This window comes from Eupeodes corollae, chromosome 2 (genome assembly GCF_945859685.1).
Source record: "Eupeodes corollae chromosome 2, idEupCoro1.1, whole genome shotgun sequence".
Taxonomy (NCBI): domain Eukaryota; kingdom Metazoa; phylum Arthropoda; class Insecta; order Diptera; family Syrphidae; genus Eupeodes; species Eupeodes corollae.
Genome location: NC_079148.1, coordinates 99,334,207 through 99,353,706, shown reverse-complemented (window position 1 = coordinate 99,353,706; position 19,500 = coordinate 99,334,207). Strand labels below are relative to the sequence as shown.

The 19,500-nt window shown below is 35.3% G+C and overlaps 2 protein-coding genes across 3 annotated transcripts in view; both read right to left on the bottom strand.

Annotated features, from left to right (window-relative positions):
• The window catches only part of LOC129948348 (peptidoglycan-recognition protein SB1), a 154,034-nt gene extending 148,937 nt beyond the window's left edge, over window positions 1-5,097 (bottom strand). Inside the window, exons 1-3 of one of the 2 annotated variants that reach the window (XM_056059312.1) lie at window positions 4,957-5,097; window positions 4,547-4,888; window positions 4,300-4,479 (exon numbers count right to left, since the gene is read on the bottom strand). In XM_056059312.1, the coding sequence (XP_055915287.1) occupies window positions 4,301-4,479; window positions 4,547-4,888; window positions 4,957-5,002 (567 nt within the window). In that variant the 5' untranslated portion in view covers window positions 5,003-5,097 and the 3' untranslated portion in view covers window position 4,300. Of the gene's footprint in view, window positions 1-4,224; window positions 4,480-4,546; window positions 4,889-4,956 lie in introns of those variants that run through there. The other variant, XM_056059311.1, reaches the window with a different exon arrangement.
• Window positions 5,098-10,653: 5,556 nt separating this feature from the next.
• Window positions 10,654-19,252, bottom strand: LOC129947580 (protein odr-4 homolog). Its single transcript, XM_056058199.1, has 5 exons — window positions 19,013-19,252; window positions 18,750-18,924; window positions 11,886-11,970; window positions 11,698-11,823; window positions 10,654-11,636 (listed from the first exon to the last, which is right to left on the bottom strand). Exons 1-5 carry the CDS (start codon window positions 19,103-19,105, stop codon window positions 10,778-10,780), a joined length of 1,338 nt encoding a protein of 445 aa, XP_055914174.1. The 5' UTR covers window positions 19,106-19,252; the 3' UTR covers window positions 10,654-10,777.
• Between the last annotated feature and the right edge of the window lie 248 nt (window positions 19,253-19,500).

The following is a 19,500-nucleotide window of genomic DNA, read 5'->3' as shown; positions in this document are numbered from 1 at the left end:
AATTTATGAAACATTTTAAATCGTTAAAACCTTGCTGTGATAGTTTTAAAAGTAATGTTTTATGACACAATTTGTCACACTTGTTGAAATCAGTAAAGATACAATTTACTTGTTTACGTTTTTCAAAAACATCTAAACAAAAGGACGTAAAGTGAAACAGACCATGCTGGTTATCACAGATAATTGAACTTCAGTGAAAAGAAAGGACGCTACATACGATTGACTCAAACAGTTTAGGTATCACAAATAGTTTAGCAATATGTCGGTAGTTCATAATTTTGGTTTTAGGACCTTTTTAGTGTACTGGTATTATAAATGAGCTCTTCCAGATGAAAGGAAACAGCGAGACGTGTTGAAAAGAAAACATAACGGGAGTTCTTAATACGCAGCACATTTCTTTAAAATGGATGATGGTACACCATCGGGATCAGGACTAAAACATTCGTCAAGTTGTAGGATACTATTAAGGACAGTATCTTCACTTATAACGAAATTAATAGAATTTAAGTGGAGGAAAATTATAACAGTGGTAGAGGTGTTAGGAACACTAATAGTATTATAATCTACAAAAGTAGAAGTAGTAGTTTGAAGTAGTTGCAAATATGTTCGCAATTATTCTCGGCTCATTACTATTTGATGTCGAATCAGTCATTAAGTTAGGGTACCCACATGATTTCTTCTTACGACTAACAAAGTATACAAATTTTTTACAGAAATTCGGAATCAGTACCTGCAATTTTAGCTAGAATATTTTCTTTGGTTATCGTAATTCTCGCCATATCTCAATGGCTCAAAGGGTTCTTCAATAATAATAATTTGCTTTTTTGGTTAAATGAAAATCCAAATTTCCTTCATGAATCACCCCCATTCGTGCCCATCGTTATCGTGACCGAATTTAAAGATATCGACTTGCACGACAATCGGTTACAACAGGATGGTGTCACAAATCACACAGGGCCAGTCAATTATCCACCTCATTTGTACGATTTAACGCCTTAAGACATAAGCTTTTTAATTTTTGTCAACAAGCCGATGACGACGTTGGAAGAGCTCAGAACAAATATTTACATTATTAGAATACCCGATATTATTCAATGGATTTCACTCTCGAACCTTGCCCATATTTAGAGTCGACATTTCCTACCCAAAGTGCCACGGCACCCTATTTTTTATATTTTATGGTACAGGGTCCGGCAAAAAAACCTTACGTATTTTTAGACGTTTATATTTAAAGCTATTTATAGATAAAATGGTATTCCGGGTATAGATAGTTAGAGGTCTACGTGCCGTTTTTAGTAATCATAATGTGATAGTTTGGTGTGATGGTTGCTGAATTTGGTGTGTTAGGTCCGTATTTTACAGTTAGTGTGGATCGCTACTGTCACCTGATTAAGACCTTCATCCAACTAAACTTAAATCAGTTTACTAGGAAACACAAAGAAGTCTGGGTCAAATTTAAAAATGTCAATTCAATTTTTCTGTTATATTGTTTATTTATTTGTCATTGCCTTTTAAAATATGGGATGTCTTTTTGCCGGACCCTGTATTTTATTAAATAAAAGTCCTTTTACATTTTTAATATTTTGTTTCCATACTTTTATTAATATTTAAGTAGAATATCAGAAAACTTTTATTAAAACTTCTATTTAACACATTTAGTACACATTTTAATTTGAGGGCCTCCACAAATATTATCAATCAAATAAGGTACAGGGTGATGCAGCACCGTGGGAAGGGATTAAGGGTTAAGTTTCACAACCATAAAATTAATTCTGCAGTGCATCACTGATGTATATTATATAGAGATATTATATTATATCTCTTAAACTTTTTAAGATAATTCCACTAGTAGTAGTAGTAAATGTGTGATTTTGTTAAGCAGAAAACTGATTTACATATTTGTTTTAAAAAGTCACAAAGCATAGCATTGGCTTTTGCCATCAACCAGAAAAAAAAAAGTTTAAATTTATATACAAGCACATAAATTTATTCAAATATAGTTTCAATGTAAAAAAAAAATTGAATGAGGTATTCGATCACTATTATTAAAAAGAGGCTGGGATGCGACCCACACTGATAACTTCCCATCCCGTCTGTCGATTTGTCTTGCTTCAAAGTTTGTCTATATGTACTCGTACCAATTTTTACCAAATTTGCGGACTATTTTTTGTAGATTTTTTTTTAATGAAAAAACGGACTGTTGGATTTTTATATACAAATTACTGAATATCGAAAACAATATTTTCTGTGAAATAAAATAAGTTTGAAGCCAATATTTTTAATTTTTGAAAAGCTATTTAAAATGAAAGTAAATTTGTATTAAGTATTAGAATTGTTTTTTTTTAGAGTTTTATTTTTTTGTAAAAAAAACTGTCAATTCGATTTTTTCAAAATTTTATCGAATATTGAAAACAATATTTCTTATAAGATAAAATTAGTTTGAAGAAAATATTTCAAATTTTTGAAAAGATATTTGAGTCAAAAATCAATTTTCACCAACTTTTTGTATTTTTTTTTTGGTTTTTATTTTTTGTAAAAAAACTGTCAATTCGATTTTTCTCAACATTTTTCAGAATATTTCTTATAAGATAATATAAATTTGAATCCTTAATTTTAAGTTTTTGAAAAGATATTTGAATCGATATTCAATTTTTACCAACTTTGAGTAATGTTTTTTTTAGATTTTTATTTTTTATAAAAAAAACTGTTAATTAGATTTTTCTCAAAATTTTGTCAGATATCAAAAACATTATTATTCGTTGCACAAAATTGTTTTGGAGATGAAATCATATTTCAGTCGTAAAATTTTGGAGGTGACAAATTTTTTTTTTCAGTTTTATTGATTTATAAAAAAACCGTTATATTGTTTTTTTTTCAAAAAGTATACCTGTTTGGTATCACGTTACAATATATTATATAAAATTCAATTCCAGTCTCTAGCGTTTTTGGTTCGTCAGATATTTAGGGTTAACCAAAATTTTCACCTTTTTTTCAAACTGCTATGGTAAAAAACCACCCACGCAATTTTCTTGAGAGCCCTTTCTGCATCTTTCTTTCTGCTTTATTATCTGTATAACAAAATTTATTTGAAATCGATATCTCTTCTGGTTCTTGAGCTATGGACGACGAAAAAAACGTCGCGAACGTACGTACACACGCACGCACAGACATCTTTCTAAAAATCTTTTATTTCGACTCTAGGGACCTTGAAAAGTCGAGAAATGTCAAAATTTTCAATTTGACAAATCGGACCCATTACAATAACTTCCTGTGGGAAGTTAAAAAGCTTGGTTGATAATTTGTTTTCTATAGTTCAGCGCCGTGCGGACGAAATTTGACAATGCTGTCCAGTTTTCACCATTGACAATTAAAATGATATTATCATTGTTGAGGACGTCCCCGGAAAGCACGTTGGATTGTCTGAAGGATAGGGCATCTACCTATGAAAACCGTTACATTTTCGGTTTTTGGAGATTACAACCAATTGTTGTCGTTGGAGCCGTGTGGTTGGTAATTTAAACGCAACAATTCCCCTCTGGTTTTAAAAATTAAGGCTATTGTACTGATAGGATAACGATGGTCGAAATAATTGTTCAAACCCATGTCGTAGTTTAACTGCCCATATAGGATTCGGGACTTACTTTGTGAACCGACTCTCCAAATTTTGCAAAAAAAAAAGGGTGCTTTAATTTTGCCAAGTAATAGTGGGCACAAAGTTTTCCAATCCTCTATACCTGATTCTAGCAAACTGCTGCTATATTTTTATAATTTCACCAAACATTTTTTTGTGAAACAATCGCATACGCGATTTTACTAAAAACCCGCAAGGTGTTTCGGTTTCTTGGTTTGGATATTTCCTTTTAAACTATTATATACAGTGTTCAAAAAAGAAGAAATCCCCTTGAAAGTGCCATTAAAATGCAAAAGAAACGAATTTCAAATACCCGTTAAAACTTTACGCTGTTTTTCACTAGGCATTGAAACTAGTTGGTTTAAGGAATTTCCAACCGTCTCATTAAAAAGTATCCGTCCTTAAAACTATTCCCACAACTAATCCTTTAAGTAAGAACTTTGCACTTAGTATTTATGATAATTTTTGTTATTTTTTAAGTTAGCATTAACCAAAGGAAATAAAAATATGGGCCCCATCAAAACAAAAATAAAATTGAATGAGGAACTGAAATTGTGAAAAGACCTGTAGATCAAAATAAAAAACAAGTTCAATAGAATAGTTAACTTTAGTTATTATTTTTTTTAAATATTATACTTGTAAAACTAAATAATAAATAGGTCAAACAAATTAACTTGACCAATGTGGCCAGGTTTTTATTTCATTAAATAACGCTGTACCAGGACAAGCAGTTGACTTTGTCTGCCTGTGACCCCATAAAGTATAATCGCTCTTAAGATATCCACTCGACACAGCTTGTGCGATTAATTCCTTAGCATTATTCAACATTGTTGATGATGGAAGTTGATCTAAACCACGAAAGAAAATAGGTGTTTTTCAAAAATCTTCACTGAATAGAGTAACTATTAAACTTACTTTCAAAATTTCCAATAAAAACAATTCCAATACTTTTATCATTGTAACGTGGTGCATGTGACCCTTGATTGCCAAAACCACGTCCTTCATAGACTTTTCCATCACCGGCGACAATAAAATTATATCCAATATCACTGAAACCTCGTCGACCCTTGTGATCCGATTGGATATTACGAATCAATTGCTGGCAACGTGCTGAGTCCGAACATCCATTTGGATTGTCCGAATGATGAATGATCACATACTGAACAGGTCCTCCTCGAATTTTAGTGTTCCATTTTGGTGGAGCAGCCCCCCAGGCGCTTCGTGGTTGAATAGTTACACCAATACAATAGCTAGCAACTGTCAATAATTATTTTTAAAAACTGGTTAATTAGTTGGGAACTAGAACTTAACACGACACAACTCACCAGCGAACAGAGCAATGCACTGTAAAAGTATTTTATTCAAAGCCATTTTGACTTGAGAGTAATTTTATTTCAACTGATTGATTGGGACACAAATTTATTGCTTTATATAGTCTTATGAATTTATTATGCTCTTGAATAAAAGCAATTCCAGATAAATTTCAAAAAATCCCCCAAGCACACTTGGAACTGATAACCCAAAGATGCGCATATGATTACAATCGTTCTCTAAGTAGGTACACATTTACCCAGATGTTTCGGGGATTTTATTTGTTTAAGATTGCCAATTACCATTTTTTAAATAAAAACAACACGCTGTCAACATTGGTTTTTAAAAAAACAATTGATTCTGTAAATATGAGTATTGACTTTGGTATGTTTTCTTTTATAAACTTATAATACAAAAATGTTATTTCCAGAGTACTTTGTTTGAAGTGATAATATTTCTTCTTCAGAACAAAAAGCTTTTACACAAACACAAAATTACTAATTAATTAATTAATTGTTAATTTCTTAATGTACCTAACAAAAACGCTCGTTTATTTTATGGAACTCTACAGTAGCAACGTCAAAAATATAGTTGAAAATTCATTTGAAAGTCAGGTCTGTTTTATTCATATTTCAAAAGGCTCAGATACTTCGGTACAACACAACCCAGGTGGCGTATTTAGCCTAGGGCTAAAAGGAATACAGCCCGGGGCGTCTAGGCTGCTAACATTTGTTTAAAACGATTAAACTTTAAAAAACAAATACAAAAGGGCGCAAGCCGCCCTAAGCAAAACGATTCAACGATTCTTTCAAGAAATGTTATGAAACAAAATGTATGAGACGATGATTTTTTCAAACAAAAGCGAATGAATATTTTTCTTACTTTATTTATTTAAAATCTGCTTTTTGATAGCGGAAATCGTGAAAACATGCAAATGTACACATGAAACAGGCTTGAGACACAAACATTTTCTTTTCAAAATGAAAACTCATTCCTAACCGAAAACAAAATTGATTTTAAGTTATTTGAGCATTTAGAAGATGAAAGAAAATGCTGGCGTATTTGCTTTTCTTGAGTTGTTGTAGCTGTGCAATCCTTGGCAACCCTTGATCTTTCTTTTCGTGGCAAGATTGATAAATTTTGATCTGTACATAAATGGAATTTGATGATGATCATAAAAGCATTAACGGAATTTGATCCATTTCGTTTAAAACATATAAAAAGTTTTGGCACTCCACGAAAAGAAAACACATCATTATGTGTTTGTGTTTTGTCACATATGAAAGAAAAAATCATAGAAATTCTGTCACCTAGAGTTACAGAAGCGATTATCAAATAGCTTCAAATATCTTAATACTTCTAGTTGATTCGACTCATAACCACATAAGCAATTGGAATGTAGACCAGCTTTCACCTGTGTTAGGAGTTTTTTTTAGGGAATATTGTAAGTACTGTTTGCAAGTAAAAAATAATCAAGTAAAGCCCCAAGTTTGAAATTAATGATATCTAAAAAAACTATTTGATTCGATGATTGAATGATTCTTGAAGTTTAAAAATTTGTCGGCTTTTTACAACACATAAAAGCATCAAGACAGCGAGTAAAGCTTCTTAGTTTAACATAATTCCGATAATGTCACATTATTCACTTACTTACTCGTTGGTCAGCTCGAGACGATGTCTGGAAGAGCATAAAAAGAGATTGGGAACAAATGATATCGGCTCTCAATGTCATGCAACATTATGCCCACCAAAAACGTTTTTTGAAAATTGTAGTCCAATTGCACTTACGTCCCTTCTTTCCAAGGTCATGGAAACTGTGGTCAATTTTCAGCTTAAGAAATATCTTGAAGATCGGAAGCTTTTTAATGATCGACAGTATGTCTTTCGTTGCAATAGATCCACTGATGATGTCTTGGTTTATCTCACCGAACAGTGGAAGAAATCTTTACATTATTTTGAAGAAAGTAAGATTATTGCACTTGATATTTCAAAGGAATTTGATAAAGTTTGGCACCAAGCTCTCTTATCGAAAATGCGTGCATTTGGTATTAATGAATTGTTGGGTTAGAAATTACCTTTCGGACCGTTCATTTCAAGTAGAATTGAACGGGTTAAAATCTGATATTCATAAAATAAACGCTGGTGTGCCCCAGGGCTCCGTTTTGTCTCCGACACTCTTCCTTATTTTTATAAATGATCTGTTGTCTGAAAAGTCTAAACAATAAATTGTTTCAATTGTTTCGCTGCCGACAATACCCTCAGCTTTTCATATTCGTTTTTAGATTTTCATCCTTGTTCTTTGGATGTGTACTATGATAAGCTCATTGAATTCTGATCTTGACAGCATTGTTCAATGGGGAATCAAAAATCGTGTAGAATTTAATGCTTCGAGAACTTAATGCTGTCTACTGTCGCAAAAGCGTAACTATCCCCCAATTCCACTTTCCATAAGTGGTACTTGCATCGAGGAGACTGAACAACCATCAGTCCTAGATATGTGTATCACAAACCACTTGTTGTGGATTGATCACATGTTTAACATCGCCAAAAATGCTATTAAGTGTTTATGTTTTCTCCGACGCTGCAAGAAGTTTTTTCCCCCTCTGATCTGGCTACAATCTATAAAACATATATTCGTCCGAAACTCAAGTACACTTCCCATATCTGGGCAGGTGCTCCAATAACACACTTGAGTCTCTTGAACAGAATTCAAAGAAGAGCTCTAAAGTTGATAGGTGACCGTTTCATGTCTATATCGCTATATCGCTATTTTCATAAACAATGTTCTATTGAAATAGCCAGTTGCATTCCTCCCCTCAAAAAATTTAACCGTAATACCCGTTCTTTTAGGAATGATCATCAGTTTACCCTTGAGCCCAATTTCGGACGTACAGTAAAGTACAGATTCTTTTCTTAGTCGCACTGCACGAATACTGTCTCAATATTGGGGTTTTATATTTAAGCAATTTAATATTTTACGCGGTTATCAAACAAAAATTGAAGGTTTGAATACAGACGTTGAAACTGTGCCCAGGCTCTACGAGACGCTCATATCGTCTGTGAGAGAAAAACAAGAATGCTTTGACACATTTCAAGAAATGGGAAATGGTCAAAATTATAAAATGGACCAAAAAAACATTTTCTGGAAACAAAACTAAGGCATTCATATGTATTAGAGAATAAGAGATTAATGGTATTACTTACAATGGCGGATCCAGATCCCCTGGGAGAAAATTTGTTTGATTTTTTTTTTTACGAAAGAATTCCCTTGAATTCAAAACTAATCGCATTGCGTTAAAGGACATGACCCCCATTATATTTTAAATTATTAATTTTTTGCATATGAAAACAAATTTTGTATTTTACTTCCTTAAACTTTCTTGCTAGAGGTACTACTTTTAACTGAAGACTGGACCAAGATCATAATATGAATTGGATATTCAGCCCTATTACAAAAACACAACACAAATTCATCAACTTTTGACCAGTGGACGTTCCAGGGGGGTCACATGAGCCATAAAGCTAATACAGTCAAGTTGTATAAGTAAATATTTCATCTAAGGATTTGTTAGTTATTTAACGACATTCACCAAAAAGCGGGTTGTTGTCAAAAACAACTCAAATTTTTGTTTTCACTCAATGTAGAATTTAAAAAAAATCTTTAGTCATGCTTTAAATTATTTTCATAAAATTTGTTTCTAAGAAAAAGAGAGCGAAATCGTCAATTTAAAAATTTGTGATTTTTTAAAAACTTTCTCGTAATTGTGTGTTCTTAATTTTGATTCTTTTTACAAGAAAACATATTTTGGTATTTCTCCAGAAGGGTATCCCTCATAGAACCATGATATTTTAAGGTTTCTCAAGAACTAATGGTCCGATTTCAATAATCTTCTTTTTTTGTGCAAGCTCTTTTCGATGATCAAATAATCAAATTGATGAACATTTTCGATGATCGAAAATGTACTATTTATTTCTTTGATTTAAAAAACAAATATTAATTTTGTCTACAAAACTCGATAACGAAATTTAAACGAAAAAAAGTAGCACTTTATTTAGTGCTTACCAAAAATATTTTTAAGACAACATTTAAAATAATTTTCGAAAAAAAAATAAGTTAAATTTTTAAATCTTAAAATACAGGAAATATTTTTAAACAGACTTTTTGGATGACATTATCAAGTTATAGCTTCCCAGTCGTGCATTTTATTTCTTTCAAAACTGATTTTCTGTATTTTCTGTTAATACAAAAGATCTTAAGAAATTAAATAAATCTACTTTTGAAGTAAATTTGGTTTGAATCCTTTTAGAATTAACCACGAATTTCAATAATATAAATGTCCCAAAAACAGCTAAAGTGACACTTTTGTTATACTAATAGCTAATTGAAAATGATAATAAACTTTCATATTTATTGATATAAAAGTTTTGAATCTCCGTTTCAAGTGAAGAAATTCTAAAACGTGTAATTTGGGAGTGCCACACAAACGTTTCTTCCCAACTTATTTGCTTACCTTAATTTGTTGAAATTTAAATTTTTAGAGAAGTTATGTACTTAAATACACCTACATAATCCTCAAATTTAAGAACCAATCATTTTTCTCTCTACAATTTTTAAGTTTTGTTGACATCTTTAAGGTTAAAACACGAGTAAGCAGACTGATAGCAATCGTAATAATAGACTCCCGAAAAAACTATGTAAAAAAAAAGCCCGACAGTTCTTCATATCAGATCGTCTTGAATTTTTGCAGCGTTCTGCGCATTAATAGAAATGCAAACAAGAAAAGAATATTTTATTTTTCGAAAAAACTCTACGTTTGAAAACAATTTATTATATTTCTGCGTGAAATGCACCAAAAACCCTCTAAACTATTGTGTTGTGGCTCCTAAATATGGCGTATTAAGAAAACTGTTGGAATCTTGGAATGCGTTCATATGTGGAGAGTCATTGAAATTAAATTTTAGACCATACCTTGCCGGACAATAGTGTAAATGTAAGGTTGAGATACACAATATGTTATTTAAATTTTGTTAGCCTCCTTTACAAAACATTAAAGAACATTTTTTAGTGATGACTAAAAACTCTATATATATAAAAAATACGAAAGGATAGAAATAGAAGGAACGCTAGTCTTTTGTTATGTCTGTCCGTTTGTTAAGTATTCGGTTCTGTCTAGTTCGTCTGTTGGAGAAAGGTGATGTGTTGAGTTTTGGCCAATCCCACATTTATGAGTTCCATGAACAATTTTAATGAGTTGTATATTTTTTGATAATTTCAATTTCGAGCCAACTAAAAGGCCTTTTTTAAAACTGCTCAAGCTACGCCTAAGATTGAGTCCTGGATTACAACAGTGTGTGAAAATTTACTTACTGATTCTCCTCATATCACTAAAAGATTAAAGACAAAGGAAGGTCATCCCTTGTGACTTCTTTAAAATTGTCTTTTAAAGTATCATAAGACGTTAAAAAACGCTTATTCCATGGTTTCAGCTTTCCACTATATCCTTCAAAAAATTCTTCTTTAGTATCAGTTTTTACAGATTTCAAGAAAACAAACACATTGATATTAAAACCCAAAGATTTTCTAGAAATTCTCCACTTACAAATTCAAAGACAATGATCAAATGAAGAATCCCTTTCAAATATTTGCATTGATCTAAAAAGCCGTTGGCGTCTGCTTTTCATTGCGTGTTTGTTGGCACTTTAAAAATCTCTTCCAGCTTATAAAATTGTAAACACATTTTATTGATTTAAATTATATTCATACAACATTGCAACGTATTTTTCTATTAAAATATATTATTATTATTATCATTGTGCCTTTTTCCAACAATCATTTTACAATAGAAGGTGATTTAACAAAACCGATAACAACAGGACTAGCAGAACAACCAATATTGCCAGCACATACATGGTCCGACTTAGCCCTAAGCCAGTATATGGTTGCACTTCACGTTCTTCATATGCTTCGTCGAATAAAGAAGACACCTCATCTTCGGGTAATCCTTCAAGATCATCAAAAATACAGTCCGAATTGATATCCATATCGAGAATTTGTTTTGCCTGGGACACTGCTACCGAAGGTGTCTCGCCACGAAAGACATATTCCGAGAATTGAATGCCTCCCTGACTCTTTGAGTTGCAAAAGTAGATTCTCCTCGGCGGTTCGTTCACAACAACACCATCAGTTTTTAAAACAGTATCAGTCAAGCCATCGCAATATATTTGAATTCTAGCTGCCAATGAACGGAGAATGTCCCGTCGGATACTTTCTTTGATTTCTTTGAATGTGTTCTTTGCATGACTCCAGATTCGAGATGATACAATTCCTGAAAATCTTATCGTTCCATTAAATGGTCGTATTTTGATGAGAAACTCGTTCGAAACATTTGCTGTGAGGAGTATTGAAGCGTTGAATACATGTGGTACGTCGTTCTTTTTGTTGTTGCTGTTTTCTTTGAGATAGCTTTCCAGAGTGGTATTGTCGTCGACGTTTTGTTGCTGGATAAATATTTCACTATTTTGAATGTTTAACTTCACAGCTTGCAGAATGGCATTGAATTGATTCTCAACATCGATCTCTTCTTGGTTGTTGGTTAGAGGAAAGACATCTTCTAGCTCGTAGTTCGATTCAAAGAGATACCATTGTGGCAGTTTTTCAAAGACTTTGCAATCAGCTGGCATTAAATTTCCACCGCTGTAATTTCAAAAACGTTTTTTTAACTGATTTATTCAAATAATGAAAAGGAATTATTTACCTGGATGAATTTGAGAATATCTTGAAGTTAGACTTGGCAGAGGGCGCTGAATACGAGAGAAATAGTATTTCCAGGTCTGTGGTGTGTTCTGTGTAACCAATCGTGGAATTGCTGTTCGTGACGAGTCTAATAAGGATGAGTTGGGAACAAATATTAATATTTACTTTTAAATTTAGCAAATAACTTACTTATGAAGCTTAGTCAACATCTTTTTTATATTTTTCGTTTGCTTGTCATCATTTGAATCATTTTCTGCATTGGACATAAAAACACCTGTAAATGAATTGGAAATATTATAATTAATTGAAATAAACAATAAAAACAGTCTCAAGCGAAGAGAACGTCCGAAGCGGGGAGATACATGACAACAAAACCAGACAGAATTTAAAAATGTCTACATTGTGTCATTACTGAAAAGAAATACGTTATCAAACAAAGAAGACTTTTACAGCAACATGGAAAAGGTAGAGAAAGTTGTAAGTAGAAGGTATAAAGTTTCTGTTTCTTGTAGAAGTAAAACAAAACTAGATGGCGTCACAGTTCGTTAAGACCAGGTCCTTGTAATTTAGAACTCTAAGAAAGTCCTGTGCTCGATAAATGTCAAAAATGGAGCAGAATGCCAATTGTTCCCGAAACCTACAAATAACAAAAATTATTTTCCTAGGATTTGTCAATTCTTCGCCAGGGGCGGTACTTGTAAAAAAAAAACTTTTTAAGAGTAGTGCTCTCCAAATAAAACAAAAAAGTCTTCAATATCAACGTTATAATATATTTCATTAAACTTCTAATAACAAACTAAAATATTTTATTCATTATAACAGAAAAAAAGTACTATCGATTTTTTACTTTATCACAGTAAAAACCGTTTTTTAAATATATGGCTGTTCATAAGAATAGCAGTACATGACAAAGTACTACCATTGTTTTTATGATGCTTCGCATCTACGAAGTATCGCATCCACTAAAACCTTACACCTCTCGACTAGTGTTGCGTTCCACGAATTACGCACTGCTTCACACAAATTTTTCGAATTCTTGGGTTTTGCTTTATGAACTGCGTTCTTAACATCCCCCCACAAATTTTCGATGGGGTTAAGGACGGGGGATTGAGCGGGCCACTCCATAACGGATAACTTTTTGTGCGCAAATCATGATTTTGACTTTTTTGACGTATGCTTAGAGTCATAATCTTGTTGGTATACCCAAACCAATGGATTTCCTCTTCAGCATAGGGTAGCATAACCTCCTCGAGAATTTTCACATACTCGATTGCGTCCCTTATACCCCCGATGAGATAAAAAGGCCCGATCAGGTAGTATTAAAAGTAAGCCCATATTATAGTTTTTTCTCCACCATGCTTCACTGTTTTTATAGTGTACCGTGTATCGTATGCTGCATTTTAGGGTTTTTTCACATATTCTCGACGACCCTTGGACCCAAAATGGACGATTTTGCTTTCATCGCTCCACAGAACATTCCTCCATTCCCCAAACTGTATGCGCTTTGACAAACTCTATTCTCTTTGCCACATACCTTTTCGTCAAGAATGGTACCTTGCGTGGACTTCGGGCTGGTAACTTCGCTTATAAAAGACGTCTTCGTATGGTGACAGCGTTAACAGACACTTGAAGTCCATTTCTTATTTTCCTAGAGCCTATGGAAGGGTTCTGTTTTGCTAACTGTACAATTTTTCTAACACTTTTGCTGAGCAGCCTAATATGTATTAAATATATAGTTAAGACAAATAACAAAGGTGGCTCCCTTGAGAAACTCCTGAGTTTGCATAAATGGGATCGGAGATTGAGGAACTGAAAACAAAACTATAGCGGCGATTGTCAGATTATGGTTTGAAACATGATTTAAAAAAGGGTTGGAAATCAAGGGCTTCAAGTTTAAGATAAATAATTTGTTGACTTATTTTATCAAAGGATGGTGCAAAACCGTATCGTCACCTCCTAGTGGTGCCCTCTGGATAGCCGAAAGGTGAACTAACTACGAACTTTGGACCCATCGTATCGAAAGCTGTGACACTTGAATTACCTTTTCAGGAAGTTGGAGCAAAAGACCAGATATCGCTCTAACGATCTCAGTCATGCACAGGCCTCACAAACCGGCTATGAAAGGAAAATTTAAAGTGTGATGAAAACACAAGTAATAGCCTCAGATTAACGAACTGATTTTTTTTTTGACAACAGCAACACCCCACCCCCCCGCAAACGAAAAAATTACGTTAGGTACATGGAATGTGCGTCCACTCAACAGCCACGCAAAGCAGAGCAGCTTGCTGATGCCCTCGCCGAACTCAAAGCTGATGTGACAGCCCTCCAGGAAATGCGATGGAATCGAACGGGCAGTAGGAAGATTGAAGGCTGTGATTTCTACTATGAGAAGTGTCTACTCGGTGGGAGAAAGCGTTTATTTGGATGCGCTTTCGGGAAGTAAATGAAAGAGTGACGACAACCTACATTAAGGCCAAACTCCACCACCTGATCCTTATCAGCGAGCATGCGTCGGGACGGAAGAGAAGGATAACAATATCAAAGAAGAATTTTATGAGCTCCTCGCAAAAACATATGAGCAATGTCACAGGAACCACGCTAAAATTCTCCTGGGATATTTTAACGCAAAAAATTGGTAAAGAAGGCATCTTTGGTAGGTCAATCGGAAGACATAGCCTAATAGCCTACACGACATCACATCTGGAAACGGATTTAGGCTTCTCCACTTCCTAGCTGAAAAACATGGTGTTGAGTAGCACCAGAATTCCTCGCCCTAATATCCACAAAGGTACTTGGAATTCCCCCGATGATCGAACATACAACCAAATCGATCATGTTGCAATTGACGGAAGACTCTTCTCTAGCATACTTGGCGTTCGTACGTACAGATTAGCCAACATAGATTCCGACCACTACCTGGATGGTGCTAAACTGTGAATACGAATATCTATGGCAGCTCTTAGGCGAACAACGACCACGAGGAGAAGATGCAACGTTGGAAAACTGTAGCAGGAAGATATCGGAAATGCCTTTGCCCACGGAGTATCCCTAGAGGTTGGGGGACAATGGACGAGTAGTGTCCAGAGACCCACTGGCAGCTTTGCAATCTATCCATCAGGAATGCTGCAGATAAGGTAGTTTCACGCACCCGCCTCCAAGGAACCCCTGGTTTGACTCCGAATGTGTTCAGGCAAACGAGGACACGATCTTCCCGCCAGCTCTACTTCGACAGGAGAAGGGATGAGAACCGCTTGCTCAGAAGAAAGAAAAAAGCCCACGAGCAGCGTGAAGTCGGGGAGATCTAGGGATGTTTTATCAGGAAACAGGTGCAGGGCTTTTGTAGAAGAGTCAAAAAGAAAACAACAGAATTCACTAGCCGCCCTGGAGCCTGCAAAGATAAGGAGGGGAATACCGTAGCCGAGACACAGTCAATGCTAACAATCTGGAAAGATCATTTTAACCAGCTGCTTAATGATGATGAAGTCAACATTTCTGAAAGCGAACAGCCACGTCAAATCCATTTGGTTGACGATCTAGTGTTCCACCCACCCGACCAGAGTGAGATCAAACTAGCCATCACCAGGCTAAAGTCGAACAAAGTAGGAAAAAAGCATGCCCGACGAGTGGAACCTAAGCAGCATCTGCCCGATCCATAAAAAAGGTGACCGCCTTCTATGCAACTTACCGAATCTCACTGAGTCGATAGGAGACCTTGAATCAAAGGTGAAAACCTTTAAAACTTCTATAAGTAAATCTTTTAGAGTCTCTTGCCCATTTAAATATAGCCGTAAAACCCTTCCTTCGTGGTGGAATGAACAACTGTCCAATCTTAGGAAAATGACGAGGACAATTTTCAATATCTCTTAAAATTTACAAGCAAGCCCTGTCATCAGCCAAAACACAAGGCTGGAGAGAATACTGTCAATCAATCGAAGACATAAAGGACTCCGCAAGGCTCAGCAAAGTTTTATCGAAGGAACATTGTAATCCTTCATTTCTAAAAAAGCCTGATGGAACCTGGACAGCCGATCCAGCCGAATCTCTTGAGCTACTGATAAAGACGCACTTTCCGGGTTGCGAGAGTGATAACTCCGAATCGCTTGAAACCACAGAGCTAATAGCTCATGTGGAGCAAGTCAATTCCGTTATAACCAGAGAAAATATTTCAATACTTTTTCTCCATATAAATCCCCAGACATGGATGGCATACTGCCAGTTATGCTTCAAAAGTTGCATGATGTGGCAGCTCCATGGCTGGAACAAATTTTTAAAGGATGTCCCCTTCTCAAACATGTGCTCATGTCGTGGAGACAGGTCAAAGTAGTTTTTATCCCGAAAGTGGGTAGGCGAGGTCACGAATCCGCGAAGGATTTCAGACCAATAAGCTTAACATCTTTTGTGCTTAAAACCTTCGAGCGCATTCTTGATTAGCATATTAGAGAAATCCTAGTTGGATGACCTCTCGAAAGCTCTCAGCATGGTTATCTTAAGGGCGACTGCCCTCCATGAGATAGTGCGTACTGTAGAAAAAAACAATCCATTATAAAGAATTTACTCTTGCCACCTTTCTAGACATAGAAGGTGCTTTTAACAACGTCCTTACAGAATCCATAGAAGATGGATTATTTCCATGCTCAGTGGTAGGAAGATTCGAGCCACTCTAGGCAATACAATCGCAACAAAACACGTGATTAGGGGAACCCCCCAGGGTGGTGTCCTTTCGCCTCTTCGAAGGCTTCTGGTCATGGATACAATTCTAGTTAAATTAGAGAGATGTGGAGTGAAGGCGGTAGCCTACGCGGATGATTTGGTGCTATTGGTGTCAGGAAAGTACACCTCTGTGATTAGTGAAATCACCGAGTCAGTTTTGAAGAAAGTTAGCATCTGGGCCACTAGTTGTGGACTAGGAGTTAACCAAAGTAAAACTGAACTGTTGCTCTTTACCACCAAAACTAAAGTACCGCCCTTCACGCTACCTCGACTCAATGGTCATATCCTATCATTGTCTTTCAGTGCAAAATATTTGGGAGTTATACTCGACCCTAAACTAAACTGGAAACTAAATATTGAAGTACGTGTTAAGAAGGCCTGTGTTGCCTTCTACGCCTGCAGCAAAACTTTCGGCAAAAAGTGGGGACTTTAGTCGAAGATGATTTTATGGACGTACACAGCCGTAGTACGCCCAATCTTAACATATGGTTCGATTGTGTGGTGGCCTGCTCTTAGCAAAGCATATAATATTGACAAGCTAAAGAAGGTTCAGAGAACAGCTTGCGTGGGCACCACAGGGGCCATGCGTACTTGCCCAACGGACGCCTTCAACGCTATTTTGGATCTTCTACCAATCGACCTTTTTATTAAATACATAGTTTCCTGCAGCGCTATTAGGCTGAAGGAATCAAACAGCTGGTTGTCAAAACCTTATGGTCACAGCAACACAACGAAATTGATTCCCTCAGATATTATCTCGGTAGACACTGACTACTGCACTCCTACTTTGAGCCTTAGTAAGGGTTTTAAGGTTATTTTCCCATCCAGAGAAGATTGGGAGGATGACATCGTGTCGATAGGTTTCGACACAACCATCTTTACTGACGGCCCAAAGATGGAGTGCGGAGTTGGTTCTGGGATCTTTTCTGAGTTTTTTAGGCTGAACTGCTGGCAATAAGGGAGGCATCTAAGATACTTAAACAAAACCCAAACCAAAACCGAAATGCAGCTATCTTTACAGACAGTCATGCAGCTGTCAAAGCCATTGACTCGGCCATATCCTCATCTAAATTGGTCCAGCAATTTCGCGATGAGCTTGCGAGCCTGAATATTAACTTCGGTGTCACCCTGATCTGGGTTCCGGACTATAGTGGTATCGTGGGAAATGAACGGGCTGTCGAGCTAACCAGGCAAGGATCGGCCCTTCATAGCTCACTTGCGGAAATGGTTACCATTCCTCTTGGTCTTTTCTATCTACAAAACTGAATCAAATCAAAGGTAGAGCAATTTACCCAACTGCATTATATCAAGAAAGATATGGCCCACCTATAATAAAACCCGTACAAACGACCTTCTATGCAGGCCAAGGCAAGACATAGCCAGGATTGTTGCGGTTTGTACCGGACATTGGCCTATAGGAGTTCATGCAGAGAAGTTGGGTATCTCTTACAACACCTTTTGCCGTAGCTGCAGTGACCAAAGAGAAAGTGAAACGATAATCCATTTCCTCTGCAAATGTCCTGCTTGACAAACACTAGAATGAAAAACTTTGGAAAAGCATTCTTTCAAGAACTCGATGACCTATCTGAGACAAAGATTAGAGACCTAATCTTTTTTCTCAATGCGACAAAATGGCTCTAACATAATCGCTATGAAGCTTCTCTGTAAATCTAGGTTGCCTTGAGATCGCCATTTCTACCTACCTACCTATGCGCGAACTACAGAGGCATTTACCTTTTAAACATCGCATACAAGATCCTGTCAAGCGTATTATGTGAACGCATGAAGCCATTTACTGACGAACTAATTGGCCCTTACCAGTGTGACTTCAGGCCTGGAAAATCTACCATCGACCACATTTTCACTCTACGCCAAATCCTGGAAAAGACTCAAGAACATAGCTTCAAAACACACCATCTTTTCGTCGATTTTAAAGAAGCTAATGATAGTGTCTTTAATGTAGTCTGTGAAGTAAGGTCCATTTTATTTTATTTTCCTAATTCATTAAGAGACACAATTTCAGTAAGATTCTTTCTAGTGGATCTGCCTTTTAAGAAGCTTGAGAAATGGAAAGATGAAAAAGCGTAGCCCTTCTAAGATACCACTGACCCCTAATTTGAAAAATTTAAACTTTGTACATATTTTCAACTTCCACTTTAGAGTTTTTCACTGAGGACCCTACACATTTTTAGATTTAATACATCGTATATAACATGGACATAATCATACACATTATTTTTACAACCAGAATGTTCTCAGAATTTTGTACTGCAACGCAAAATAAACTTAACAATTCAATCAGGGAGGGCTGTGTTTTAGATTCCAAATCAAGAATGTACATACCAATTACACTAAATGACCCTGGAGTCATTTTTGATGCACTTATCCATTGGTCAGCCAGTGATTGCACATCAACAGTTTCCAACGAGGGAGTTGTCTCTTGGGTTGAACTAATTGACTCTTCATCCTCCAAAAGTTTTGCAAGATGTATAATGTTATATTTGTCATCATATGATTTCTTGAACAAACAACAATTTAATGAATCAATTAATTAATGGAATATAAATACAAAATATTAAATCATTCTAATTGTATTTTTAACTTACTTGGCCAATTATTATGCCGAATGCAACTTTTAACTCTTCTGCACCTTTTTGAAGATAATTTTGGCCTTCTTTACTAAAATATACAGTTGGCATGATGAAGCTTAAGTCTATGTCTAATTAATTTTTGAATGTGATGATGGAATTAATTTGGAAATTTTGGAGCAAATTAACAAAAATCTTTTTAGTGGAATTGAGTATTTTTGCCCAAAACACACAACCACAAGTCAAAACTAAAATAAAAAAAAAACGTCAGTTTGTTTACGTGTGATCTTCTTAACACCACTAGCGCTGTGGGTGGTTGTTAGAAGAACATACTTATTTTTCTTTTGGCTTATAACACAAGACTGCACAAAATGAAGTATTATTTTTTTACGGGGGATGTACGAAATGCCCAAGAAATAAAATTAATATTGGATACATTTTGAAAAAAAAAATTATTCAACTTGTCATAACATACAATAAAAAATCTGATATCAATAATTATTTAA

Coding starts and splice junctions, on each gene's coding strand:
- LOC129947580 (XM_056058199.1), bottom strand. CDS start 19,105: ATGCCAACTGTATATTTTAGTAAAGAAGGCCAAAATTATCTTCAAAAA. Junction 11,971..18,749: donor AGGGTCATTTAGTGTAATTG/GTATGTACATTC, acceptor ATTCATTTACAG/GTGTTTTTATGTCCAATGCA. Junction 11,824..11,885: donor ATGTTGACTAAGCTTCATAA/GTAAGTTATTTG, acceptor CATCCTTATTAG/ACTCGTCACGAACAGCAATT.